This window comes from Heptranchias perlo, chromosome 34, assembly GCF_035084215.1.
Source record: "Heptranchias perlo isolate sHepPer1 chromosome 34, sHepPer1.hap1, whole genome shotgun sequence".
In the NCBI taxonomy this organism is placed as follows: Eukaryota; Metazoa; Chordata; class Chondrichthyes; order Hexanchiformes; family Hexanchidae; genus Heptranchias; species Heptranchias perlo.
Genome location: NC_090358.1, coordinates 996,648 through 1,009,904, shown reverse-complemented (window position 1 = coordinate 1,009,904; position 13,257 = coordinate 996,648). Strand labels below are relative to the sequence as shown.

General features: G+C 42.6%; 1 protein-coding gene across 11 annotated transcripts in view; it reads right to left on the bottom strand.

Moving 5' to 3' along the window:
* Positions 1-13,257, bottom strand: part of gabpb1 (GA binding protein transcription factor subunit beta 1) — a 60,163-nt gene that overhangs the window by 34,454 nt on the left and 12,452 nt on the right. For all 11 annotated transcript variants that reach the window (XM_067971219.1, XM_067971218.1, XM_067971220.1 and 8 more), the window contains exons 2-5: positions 12,015-12,122; positions 9,529-9,696; positions 3,375-3,569; positions 852-996 (exon numbers count right to left, since the gene is read on the bottom strand). In XM_067971219.1, coding sequence (XP_067827320.1) covers positions 852-996; positions 3,375-3,569; positions 9,529-9,696; positions 12,015-12,122 — 616 coding nt within the window. The remainder of the gene's footprint in view (positions 1-851; positions 997-3,374; positions 3,570-9,528; positions 9,697-12,014; positions 12,123-13,257) is intronic.

The window sequence follows — 13,257 nt, the reverse complement described above, 5'->3', positions numbered from 1 at the left end:
ATTCAAGAATTGATATTTTCCACACATCAGCGTGGCTCAGTTGGTAGATTCCTGCCTCTGGGTCGAGCCCGATACTTCAGCGGCTCACCAACCACCTTCTCAAGGGCAATTATGGATGGGCAATAAATGCCGGCCTCGCCAGCGACGCCCACATCCCATGGACTAATAAAAAAAAGTCAGAGATGCCGTCTTTCAGATGAGACTAAACCTCGTCTTCATCTGTCTGCTCAGGTGGAACATAAAAGATCCCATGGCATTATTTGAAGAGGAGCAGGGAGTTTGCTTCATGTTCTGGCCAATATTCGTCCCTCAACAGACAACAAAAAAACAGATTTCCAGATTCATTCATTGGTTATTTGTGGGACCTTGCTGTGCACAAATTGGCCACCACATTTGGCCATATAACAGTGACTGCTCTTATTAAGTAATCCATTGGCTGTAATGCAGTTAGGATATCCTGAGGATATGATAAGTGCAGTTCTTTCAATAAATGCAGTTCTTTCTATATGAGAACCTACAATGGTAGTACTGTACCTCATTGTTCACGGGCTAAAAATGATTCACATACAGCACTGGAAAATTGCAGAAATGGTCATCTATGTCCTGTGGATGACATGTATACACCAGACACTGACCACAGTAATGTACACTAGTGCCACTGTCACTACTTGAAATCAGTCCTTAGGGTTATTCTCAAACTCAACTACTCAGTAAAATTCACTCATTGCCACAGTCTAGCATGTAATTTAGCCTAGGTAGAAGTCACCACCTTCAGTCACAGGAGACCAGGGAAAACAGGAAAAAAGTAGAGGGATTTCATGCCAGTGAGAATTGTAATGTAGCCGACATACCTGATGCCTTCGTTGTACCAGTGGAAACCAGGCCAGTTAGGTTAACCACTCCTCCGGGCCCAATAATGAATTGTGGTGCAGCATTGTGAACTGTGATTGTATCAGAGCTGTCCGCGTTTGTGTTAATCTGGTTCTGCATTGCCTTCTGTGGGGTAACAGAAAAAGAGTTGCTGAACAAAGAGCAGGTGTACGCTCCTTAAAAAAGCCATATATTTTAATTCGAGGAAATGCTGTGCTCCTTACATCTCTATCAGGATTTAAGAAATAAATTGATTGTTATTAAACTCCTGGCCCCATCCTCCTCCGATTAGCTGGAGTCACAGACAGATATTTTGGTGACCATATCAGCCATGGTTCCTCAGGAGAGGGGTCATGAAAAAGTTGGTTAATCTCTGGTGGACAGGAATGCAAAGCTACAGGTTCACCATCACAGAATCCAATCAAGAAATTAATTTCTTCAATACAATCAGAAGTTATATATACACAGACAGTTACAACCTAGCCCCATGATCTGCAGTATAAATCAATACTGTATGATTACAAGAATTAGATTCTATTAAAAAATTGTTATACACCATTAGGTGATGGAAATGAAGGTATATTTTTTAGATCACCACATCTCACCATTAAAAACAAAAGCTTGTTTAAGTTTATTTCAGTGCAAACCATATTGACTTTAACATTCTCAGTCCCTGAATAGTTCATGGCTGTGGTTCATTATGCTGGGAGATACCAGAACAAACCGGGAAGCAATCCAGCAGGATATCAGTATCATTCCAGCGACTGCGCAATACATCGAGTACAATGGCCTCTTACTTCTGGGGCTCGGGTTCAAATCAAGCCCAGATTGATGGGATCAAAGTCTTGTCACCTGTGAGCTCCAAGTATCATATACGAAATAAGTTTCAGCAGTTTCAATCCAATTCCTTGTGGGCATGGTTCCACAATACAACCGTCTCAATAGTGACATAGCCAATGTAGCAGTGAGTGGTCTTCTAGTTTTGGGCTGAAACACACCGTTGGAGAGACCACGAGGAGAATCACTCTGCATTTCATTGTGCTGTATCTGACCTGGTAGTGCTTGGTGCCAGCACCGAATGCCTAAAATGGAGCATCTTCAATTCCTCAGCACTAACATCCTTTTTTTTCACAAACACAAAAATGCTTTGCACCAGCCCGAAACCATTACTATGAGAAAGTGGTACGCTCAAAATGTGAGAGATCGCTGGCTCTACAGTGAGGTAGGAACTTTATAAAGGGAGGAGTAAGTGAAAGAATCACAACATGGTAAAAGCTTACATTTATTTCATCCACCCTGTTCTTGAGTAGATAATTGCTTTGTTGTGCTGACAAAATAGAATAATCAGATTCACTGCAGTAATTCAGCTTCCCGACTTTGGCTGTAATTAGCCTTTCATAGAAAGATTATAGTGCGGAAGGAGGCCATTCTATTTAAACTATTTCCCCTGCTCAATGAACAGAAAGTGCATCCAACCACCTGCTTTTCTCTGCCAAATGGGAAGCCAGGCAACTTGCTCACACTGGGTTCCACCAATCCCACTCTAGAGCCGGTTTTTACAAGGTGCGTAACAGTGGCTTAAGGGCCACAGTAATTCAGATTTACTCTTCCTACCTGTGGGGAAGTACATAAGAAATAGGAGCAGGAGTAGGCCCATCGGCCCTTCGAGCCTGCTCCGCCATTCAATAAGATCATGGCTGATCTGATCCTAACCTCAAAGTATCCAGCTTTGTTCAGTGCTGAGAGAGTGAACCGGTTATGTTTGGAAATCACTAGGGTAAACCCACAGCCTGTCACTTTATACACTGGAACGCCAAATCATCTTTCCACCACAGACTCACTGTAGGTTGTTTTTTTAAAATAGTTAAGCCTTGAAATTATGCAATGCAAAGACTCAACATTGTCACAGAATTCCTTTATCTGCTATTTTAACAGAGGTCTTAACAAGTTTAATACATTTAGACACTTTACAGAACAGTAATTTTCACAAGTGTTCTGCATTAGGAAATGCCTTTTGGTGCTCATTTCAAGAATAATTCTGTGATTTTGATTGCCACGTTTGACAGCGTAGATGATGTTGAGATGGGTATAGAGCAGCACAATGAACAGAGAAATTTTACTCATCTTTCTAGCTTTCACAACCAGAGGTTGGATTCTGAACCTGCCGGCCAGGAATTTCTTTAATGTAAATTCCCTCCAATAACCAACTCATTGTGATAAGATTCAGTATGTTACAGCAGGAGGGGAAGAATTCACCTTCTGATTACTAAGAGGAAACGACAACTACAAATATTCCATTCAATTGACTACATCGAGGACTTCTGCACATTTTCCTTTCTGCTGAATAATCTTTGCAATTACACGTTTTCTACTGCAACATTCTGCTGGTATCCATCCACCTGATTGCTACATTTCTAGTAATATAAATGTGATGTTTGCATTGATATAAATGAATAATCTACTTCCTTCATATTGTGCGGTGTTACTTTTATTAAATTAATTACCTGAAGCATTAAAATTAATTCTTCATCCCCATTATCCACTGCAATATCAAAGGCCGTCTTGCAGAATTTACTTGGTGTGTGAACATCAGCTCCACATTTGATCAAGAGCTCGACCACATCTTGGTGACCGTGCTCCACTGCCCAGTGAAGGGCAGTCATCTTAAGCATATCCTTTGCATTTATGTCAGCTCCATTCTGTTGAGAAGAGAGAGTGTGAGTGACCAATCAGGGTGAGCAACATCAGTGGGGAAACAGACCATCTATTGTCTCTCTGACTGCACAATTACCCAAATGGAAGTGGAGTACAAATGATGAAAGTATCCTGTTGCACCTATCCCGGATTCTCTGAATTTACTCTCCTTTTATTATTTTACAATTATCCTTCCATTTGCTGCACTTTTCTGCAAGTGCAAGGCATTGTAAACACATCAAAGCATCATTTCCGACAACACGATACACACCTGGGTATGACGCAGACCATCACATGAATCAAAAACAAGTTGAATAATAATGTTTATCAAGGGTTTAATCTCAAAAAGGCTGGATTATTGAAAGTTTAAATGGTTTTAAAATATCAAACAATGTATTGAAAGAACAGAATGCTGTAACAATACAACTAAAACCATTTTTTAAAAATAAAGTGGGGGTATGAACAGCTATAAATTCTCCTGGATCAAGCTGCTTCTCTAGATCACCACGTGAAATAAATGTACAGATTTTAAAAGTACACTGGAGCCCATTAAAGATCTTTTCCTGTCCGTCACTGTTCGTATGTTTTGTATAAAGGAAAGGCTATTGAAACTTAGGCTTTTCAGTCCTGAAAAAAGGTGACAGAGGGGACCTTATAGAGGTCAACAAGATAGTAAGCAGTGTAGAAAAGGGAAATCTGGAATACTACTTCAAATTAAACTGCGAGAGTGGGACAAGGGAACATGGTTCAAGCTAGCAAAAGCAAATTTAAAATGATGTTCTTCATACAGAGTGATGAACATATGAAATGTTAGAGCAGTAGAAGCAAAAACACAGGAATCAAAAACAGTTGGATACAGTGGTGGGGAGACTGTGGGGTCTTTCTGGATAGGCAGAATAGTCTTTCCATTTGTGTGATAGGGAGAAGGATAGAGAGCGAGCGAGATCTATTATGTTACTGGACGAGTAATCCAGAGGCCTGGCTGATTTGAGAATTTGTATTTACTTAAAAAAAATAATCTGGAAGTAAAAAGCTGGTACCAGTAAAAGTGACCACGAAGCTCTCCGATTGTTATAAAAGCCCAACTGGTTCACTGATGCCTTTTGGGGAAGGAAACCTGCGTCCTTACCCAGTCTGGCCTATATGTGATTCTAAACTTCCGTCTGAAGTTGCCTAGCGAGCCATTAAGTTGAATCAAAATTGCTTTCAAGAAAGCAACCCACCACCACTCTCTCAGGGCAACGAGGGATTGGCAATAAATGCTGGCCTTACCAGCGACATCCACATCCCAAGAATGAATAAAAGTGGGAGACTGGGAGAAAATGGAAGAGGAGAGGAAAGGAGAGGGGCAGCTTGGTGCCTCAATGTCAAACCATTGAAAGGCAGGTTTCTGTACAAAACATGCTGCAGTGAAGAGTTTTAATAAATTTCCATTCATTTACTGAAAATAATTAATTTAACACTTACCTTTCTGATTCTGCTAAAGGCAGACAGACTTGCGCTGCTACACACAGGCTTGTAAATACAATTACATGATTTTACACATGCTGACTCTCGGGGCCCGAAGCTTACATTGCGTGACCGCTTCTTTTAACATTCATAGAATCATAGAATCATAGAAGTTACAACATGGAAACAGGCCCTTCGGCCCAACATGTCCATGTCGCCCAGTTTATACCACTAAGCTAGTCCCAATTGCCTGCACTTGGCCCATATCCCTCGATACCCATCTTCCCCATGTAACTGTCCAAATGCTTTTTAAAAGACAAAATTGTACCCGCCTCTACTACTGCCTCTGGCAGCTCGTTCCAGACACTCACCACCCTTTGAGTGAAAAAATTGCCCCTCTGGATCCTTTTGTATCTCTCCCCTCTCACCTTAAATCTGTGCCCCCTCGTTATAGACTCCCCTACCTTTGGGAAAAGATTTTGACTATCGACCTTATCTATGCCCCTCATTATTTTATAGACTTCTATAAGATCACCCCTTAACCTCCTACTCTCCAGGGAATAAAGTCCCAGTATGTCTAACCTCTCCCTGTAAGTCAAACCATCAAGTCCCGGTAGCATCCTCGTAAATCTTTTCTGCACTCTTTCTAGTTTAATAATATCCTTTCTATAATAGGGTGACCAGAACTGTACACAGTACTCCAAGTGTGGCCTCACCAATGCCCTGTACAACTTCAACAAGACATCCCAACTCCTGCATTCAATGTTCTGACCAATGAAACCAAGCATGCTGAATGCCTTCTTCACCACCCTATCCACCTGTGACTCCACTTTCAAGGAGCTATGAATCTGTACTCCTAGATCTCTTTGTTCTATAACTCTCCCCAACGCCCTACCATTAACGGAGTAGGTCCTGGCCCGATTCGATCTACCAAAATGCATCACCTCACATTTATCTAAATTAAACTCCATCTGCCATTCATCGGCCCACTGGCCCAATTTATCAAGATCCCGTTGCAATCCCAGATAACCTTCTTCACTGTCCACAATGCCACCAATCTTGGTGTCATCTGCAAACTTACTAACCATGCCTCCTAAATTCTCATCCAAATCATTAATATAAATAACAAATAACAGCGGACCCAGCACCGATCCCTGAGGCACACCGCTGGACACAGGCATCCAGTTTGAAAAACAACCCTCGACAACCACCCTCTGTCTTCTGTCGTCAAGCCAATTTTGTATCCAATTGGCTACCTCACCTTGGATCCCATGAGATTTAACCTTATGTAACAACCTACCATGCGGTACCTTGTCAAATGCTTTGCTGAAGTCCATGTAGACCACGTCTACTGCACAGCCCTCATCTATCTTCTTGGTTACCCCTTCAAAAAACTCAATCAAATTCGTGAGACATGATTTTCCTCTCACAAAACCATGCTGACTGTTCCTAATTAGTCCCTGCCTCTCCAAATGCCTGTAGATTCTGTCCCTCAGAATACCCTCTAACAACTTACCCACTACAGATGTCAGGCTCACTGGTCTGTAGTTCCCAGGCTTTTCCCTGCCGCCCTTCTTAAACAAAGGCACAACATTTGCTACCCTCCAATCTTCAGGCACCTCACCTGTAGCGGTGGATGATTCAAATATCTCTGCTAGGGGACCCGCAATTTCCTCCCTAACCTCCCAAAACGTCCTGGGATACATTTCATCAGGTCCCGGAGATTTATCTACCTTGATGCGCGTTAAGACTTCCAGCACCTCCCTCTCTGTAATATGTACACTCCTCAAGACATCACTATTTATTTCCCCAAGTTCCCTAACATCCATGCCTTTCTCAACCGTAAATACCGATGTGAAATATTCATTCAGGATCTCACCCATCTCTTGTGGTTCCGCACATAGATGACCTTGTTGATCCTTAAGAGGCCCTACTCTCTCCCTAGTTACCCTTTTGCCCTTTATGTATTTGTAGAAGCTCTTTGGATTCACCTTTGCCTGATCTGCCAAAGCAATCTCATATCCCCTTTTTGCCCTCCTGATTTCTCTCTTAACTCTACTCCGGCAATCTCTATACTCTTCAAGGGATCCACTTGATCCCAGCTGCCTATGCATGTCATATGCCTCCTTCTTATTTTTGACTAGTGCCTCAATCTCCCGAGTCATCCAAGGTTCCCTACTTCTACCAGCCTTGCCCTTCACTTTATAAGGAATGTGCTTACACTGAACCCTGGTTAACACACTTTTGAAAGCCTCCCACTTACCAGACGTCCCTTTGCCTGCCAACAGACTCTCCCAATCAACTTCTGAAAGTTCCTGTCTAATACCATCAAAATTGGCCTTTCCCCAATTTAGAATTTTAACTTTTGGGCCAGACCTATCCTTCTCCATAGCTATCTTAAAACTAATGGAATTATGATCACTGGTCCCAAAGTGATCCCTCACTAACACTTCTGTCACCTGCCCTTCCTTATTTCCCAAGAGGAGGTCAAGTTTTGCCCCCTCTCTAGTCGGGCCATCCACATACTGAATGAGAAATTCCTCCTGAATACACTCAACAAATTTCTCTCCATCCAAGCCCCTAATGCTATGGCTGTCCCAGTCAATGTTGGGAAAGTTAAAGTCCCCTACTATTACCACCCTATTTTTCTTGCAGCTGTCTGTCATCTCCTTACATATTTGCTCCTCAATTTCCCGTTGACTATTTGGGGGTCTGTAGTACAATCCTATCAAAGTGATCTCTCCCTTCTTATTTTTCAGTTCTACCCATATGGACTCAGTGGGCGAACCCTCGGATATATCCCCTCTCACTACTGCCGTGATGTTCTCCCTAATCAAGAACGCAACTCCCCCTCCTCTCTTACCTCCTGCTCTATCTTTCCTATAGCATCTGTACCCTGGAACATTGAGCTGCCAGTCCTGCCCCTCCCTTAGCCATGTTTCAGTAATAGCTATAACATCCCAGTCCCATGTACCCATCCATGCCCTGAGTTCATCTGCCTTGCCCATCAGACTTCTTGCATTGAAATAAATGCAGTTTAATCTAGTCTTCCCTTGGTCTTTGCCCTGCTTTCTCAGACCATCTGTCCGGTCATGTTCTGTACACTCTCCCTTACTGCCTTTTGTTTCTGTCACCACTTTATTTCCCACTGACTTCCTGCATCGGTTCCCATCCCCCTGCCACATTAGTTTAAACCCTCCCCAACAGCACTAGCAAACACTCCCCCTAGGACATTGGTTCCAGTCCTGCCCAGATGCAGACCGTCCAATTTGTACTGGTCCCTCCTCCCCCAGAACCGGTTCCAATGGCCCAGGAATTTGAATCCCTCCCTCTTGCACCATCTCTCAAGCCACGTATTCATCTTAGCTATCCTGTCATTCCTACTCTGACTAGCCCGTGGCACTGGTAGCAATCCTGAGATTACTACCTTTGAGGTCCTACTCTTTAGTTTAACTCCTAACTCCCTAAATTCAGCTTGTAGGACCTCATCCTGTTTTTTACCTATATCGTTGGTGCCTATATGCACCACGACAACTGGCTGTTCACCCTCCCCCTCCAGAATGTCCTGCAGCCGCTCCGAGACATCCTTGACCCTTGCACCAGGGAGGCAACATACCATCCTGGAGTCTCGGTTGCGTCCGCAGAAACGCCTGTCTATTCCCCTTACAATCGAGTCCCCTATCACTATAGCTCTGCCACTCTTTTTCCTGCCCTCCTGTGCAGCAGAGCCAGCCACGGTGCCATGAACCTGGCCACTGCCACCTTCCCCTGGTGAGCCATCTCCGCCAACAGTATCCAAAACGGTATACCTGTTTTGGAGGGAGATGACCGCAGGGGACCCCTGCACTGCCTTCCTACTCTTCCTCTGTCTGTTGGTCACCCATTCACTATCTCCCTCAGTAATTTTTATCTGCGGTGTGACCAACTCACTGAACGTGCTATCCACGACTTTCTCAGCATCGCGGATGCTCCAAAGTGAGTCCATCCTCAGCTCCAGAGCCGTCAAGCGGTCATAAATGCCAATCACAGCAGCAGCTACAGGTACAATGGGAACTGCATCTAAGTGTTGATATAGACAGAGTGTAACAGGGGTTTTCACTGCATTTATGAAAGGAACGTAGCGACCCACTAATATATAACAAGTTAAATAGAACTGGCATTTATAGAGTCCTTCGTGATCTCAGGACATCCTAAAGGACTTCACAGCCAATTAACAACTTTTAAGTGTACGCACTGTTGTAATGTAGGAAACATGGCAGCCAATATGGGCAAAGCAAGGACCCACAAACAGCAATGAGATCAATAAAACAGATTATCTGATCATTTATGATGTAATAATAGATGTGACAATAAAAATTTGTGTTTTTTTTTTAAAAAGGCAACTCTTTAGACTATCTCCCATGCTAAGCAGATCCTATCAGTTAATATCACCAAGCATTTAATCTACTCCCACTGCTTCTATTCCCGTTACTCTGCAAATGGATAGTGGGACCAGGTCTGGAATGACTCCCTTACCTTTACAAGTACCTCTACAATATTTGCATGGCCCTCTGACGCTGCCATATGCAGAGGTGTTCTGTCTACTTTGGTCCTTGCATCCCGACTTACTCCCGCTCGAAGTAGCACCTCTGCTGTCGAATAGTGACCGTATTGGGCTGCCAGATGAAGGGGGGATGTTCCCAGCTGTAATATCAGCAAATATAAACTGAGTGTAAAGCAACGTAACAGAAGAATGGCAGTTCCCCACCTAGTCTATCCCCACCTATAGACAGGTTAAGTGAGTGGGCAAGAAGGTGGCAGATGGAGTATAATGTGGGGAAATGTGAGGTTATTCACTTTGGTAGGAAGAATAGAAAACCAGAATATTTTTTAAAATGGTGAACAACTGTTAAATGTTAGTGTTCAGAAAGATTTGGGTGTCCTCATACAAGAAACACAAAAAGTTAGCATGCAGATATAGCAAGCAATTAGGAAGGCAAATGGTATGTTGGCCTTATTGCAAGGGGGTTGCAGTACAAGAGGAAGGAAGTCTTACTACAGTTGTACAGGGCTTTGGTGAGACCTCACCTGGGGTACTGTGTACAGTTTTGGTCCTTATCTAAGGAACGATACATTTGCCTAAGAGGCGGTGCAATGAAGGTTCACTAGATTGATTCCTGGGATGAGAGGGTTGTGCTATGAGGAGAGATGGTAGAATGGGCTTATACCCTCTGGAGTTTAGAAGAATGAGAGGTGATCTCATTGAAACGTACAAGATTGAGGGGACTTGACAGGGTAGAAGCTGAGAGGTTGTTTCCCCTGTCTGGAGAGTCTAGAACTAGGGGGCATAGTCTCAGGATAAGGGGTCGGCCATTTAGGACTGAGATGAGGAGGAATTTCTTCACTCAGAGGGTTGTGAATCTTTAGAATTCTCTGCCCCAGAGGGCTGTGGATGCTGAGTCGTTAAATATATTCAAGGCTGAGATCGATAGATTTTTGGACACTGAGTGAATCAAGGGATATGGGGATCGGGCGGGAAAGTGGAGTCAAGGTCGAAGATCAGCCATGATCTGATCTGAATGGCAGAGCAGGCTCGAGGGGCTGTATGGCCGACTCCTGCTCCTATTTCTTCTGTTTTAATTTGTGCAATGGTTTTGCAGGCGGAATGAGATAACGCAGTACAGTATCTTAAATGTTGCAAAACTAACATCCTCAAAAATTAAATGAAAACTTTAGCTCTGTATAGTGAACCTTAGATTTTAATTTCTGAGCATCCACACAATATTTGACTACAAGACGGATGCTTGTTCCATGAAAATTTTGCACTGAAAGTTTATTAATATTCTCAAAGTATAAAACATTAAATGCCATAACTTTACTGAAGGTCAGACTTGAGCAATTTGCAAAAGTACTAAAATACCAAACAACAGCTCATAGTTTATACATTTTAGGTAACACTTCACATATACTATTAAGAGAAAGCCACAACCCACGTATGTCACTCGATTGTTTCGAGCCCCGCTCAGCATCAGTTCAGACAAGTTTCATTTTTTACCTGGTCCAATGCACTGAGGCTCTATTCTGCTCCTCGTGCTGGATCTGGAATCTGTTGTTTCCTTTCTGAATACCTCAAAAAAAATTGTTCCTTCTAAATCCCATGTGGCAACTTCATTTTGAAATCATACCATTTTCAGAGCAACAAGCTATGGCGATGGTGAGCTTCTAGCTTATCCCTGCAGTGACTAGCTCCATTGTTACCTCCATATCAGTGGTTATGATTGAAAAATGCTCAAGATGTTTTTGGTCTACTGTAATTTTAATATAAAGCGATTTGAAAATGATCATCTCGTTTTTGCATATAGTTGAAGGGGGTATGTTCTCTTTACTCTCAAATCTGCGATTATTAGCCAGGAATACTCCTTGCTGTTTAGGATGTATACTGGGCCTCCACTTCATTTCTTTTGATAAAAGAGCAATAAATTTATTTGTTGCTACTCTAAAGAAACCTGTGCTTTTTCCCTACTCTCTTCTTTTGTGTTTCCCCACCAAAAAAATTAACAGTAACTTACAGCTAGAAACAGGAGATTGTGCTTTGCGACTCATCTCTTCACTCTTTATTCTTCAGACAATCTGACTCCTCTTATGACCAGCAGTACCCTCAGATTTGCTTATTTCTTAAATTTATTCTTGGTGTGGGCAAGGCTACACCATCTCTAGTTTGATGGAGGACATTAGGAGCCATGAGGTGGACGGGAATCAGGAGGCGGCTCATTAGTTGATTTTTGTGATAATCCATGGTCACTTTTCTTGAATTCAATTTCACAACTTGCTGTTGGTGGGATTTGAACTCATGACCTTTGCTAGTCCAATACCATAACCACTACACTACTGTACCGTACACAGACGGAGCTCCTCCCTGTCCATGGTACAAGGCTTATTTAGGTCACCTTTTGGCCAAGGCACAGATCACAAAAAAGATGTAACTAATACATAAAGTTAATTAACACAAGGACTCTACTTACCCAGTCTGTTGTAAAAGGGGCACCATTGGACATTAAGATTCGGACCTCGTCATCCTGTCCTGCTCGCGCTGCTTCTAAAAGCTTCTTCCCCAAATCCACCAGAGACATCTAGATAGAAAACACAGAATGGAATTCCACTAACACCCACTGAACATTGCCTTTGGCTCTCACACACCGATAGCTAGACGACAGCCTGGAAAAACACCAGAATGTGGACATTTCACTTTACACACATTTAGTTTCTTCCCAAAAATTAACATGTGTCTGAATCATGTTTTGTTAAGTGACATTGTTAGGAATCTCCTTAAAGCAGTTTCAATGGTGACAGTATTGATTTGTAGCCTGTTTATAGACACATTTCAGATGTTAAATATACATAATGCACATTCAACTGTAAGAATGTTGGTTTGGAGACATCACCTATGAAAAATGTGCTAACAATTTTACCTAAACTTTCCTAGGACTTCAATATTGAACAAATCCTTAGTTACTTACAATCAAGAAAGGAGGGAGAAGGAAAACATGGAACTATAGGCCAGTTAGCCTGACATCAGTGGTTGGGAAAATGCTAGAATCCATTATTAAGGAAGAGATAAAAGGGCACTTAGAAAATCATAACAGTTAGGCAGAGTCAACATAGTTTTATGAAAGGGAAATAGTGTTTGACAAATTTATTAGAGTTTTTTGAGGACGTAACTAGCAGTGTAGATGAAGGGAAACCAGTGGATGGCGTATATTTGGATTTTCAAAAGGCATTCAATAAGGTGCCACATAAAAGGTTGTTACACAACATAAGGGCTCATAGAATCATAGAAAGTGTTGTGGCACAGGAGGTGGCCATTCGGCCCATTGGGTCTGTGCCGGCCAAAAAAAGAGCAATCCAGCTTAATCCCACTTTCCAGCACTTGGTCCGTAGCCCTGTAGGTCACGGCACTTCAAATGCACATCCAAGTACTTTTTAAAATAAGTTGAGGGTTTCTGCCTCTACCACCCTTTCAGGCAGTGAGTTCCAGACCCCCACCGCCCTCTGGGTGAAAAATCTTTCTACCATTACTTTAAATCTATGCCCCCTGGTCACTGACCCCTCTGCTAAGGGAAATAGGTCCTCCCTATCCACTCTACCAAGTCCCATCATAATTTTATACACCTCATTTAAATCTCCCCTCAGCCTCCTTTGTTCCAAAGAAAACAACCCCAGCCTATCCAATCTTTTCTCATAGCTAAAATTCTCCAGCCCTGGCAA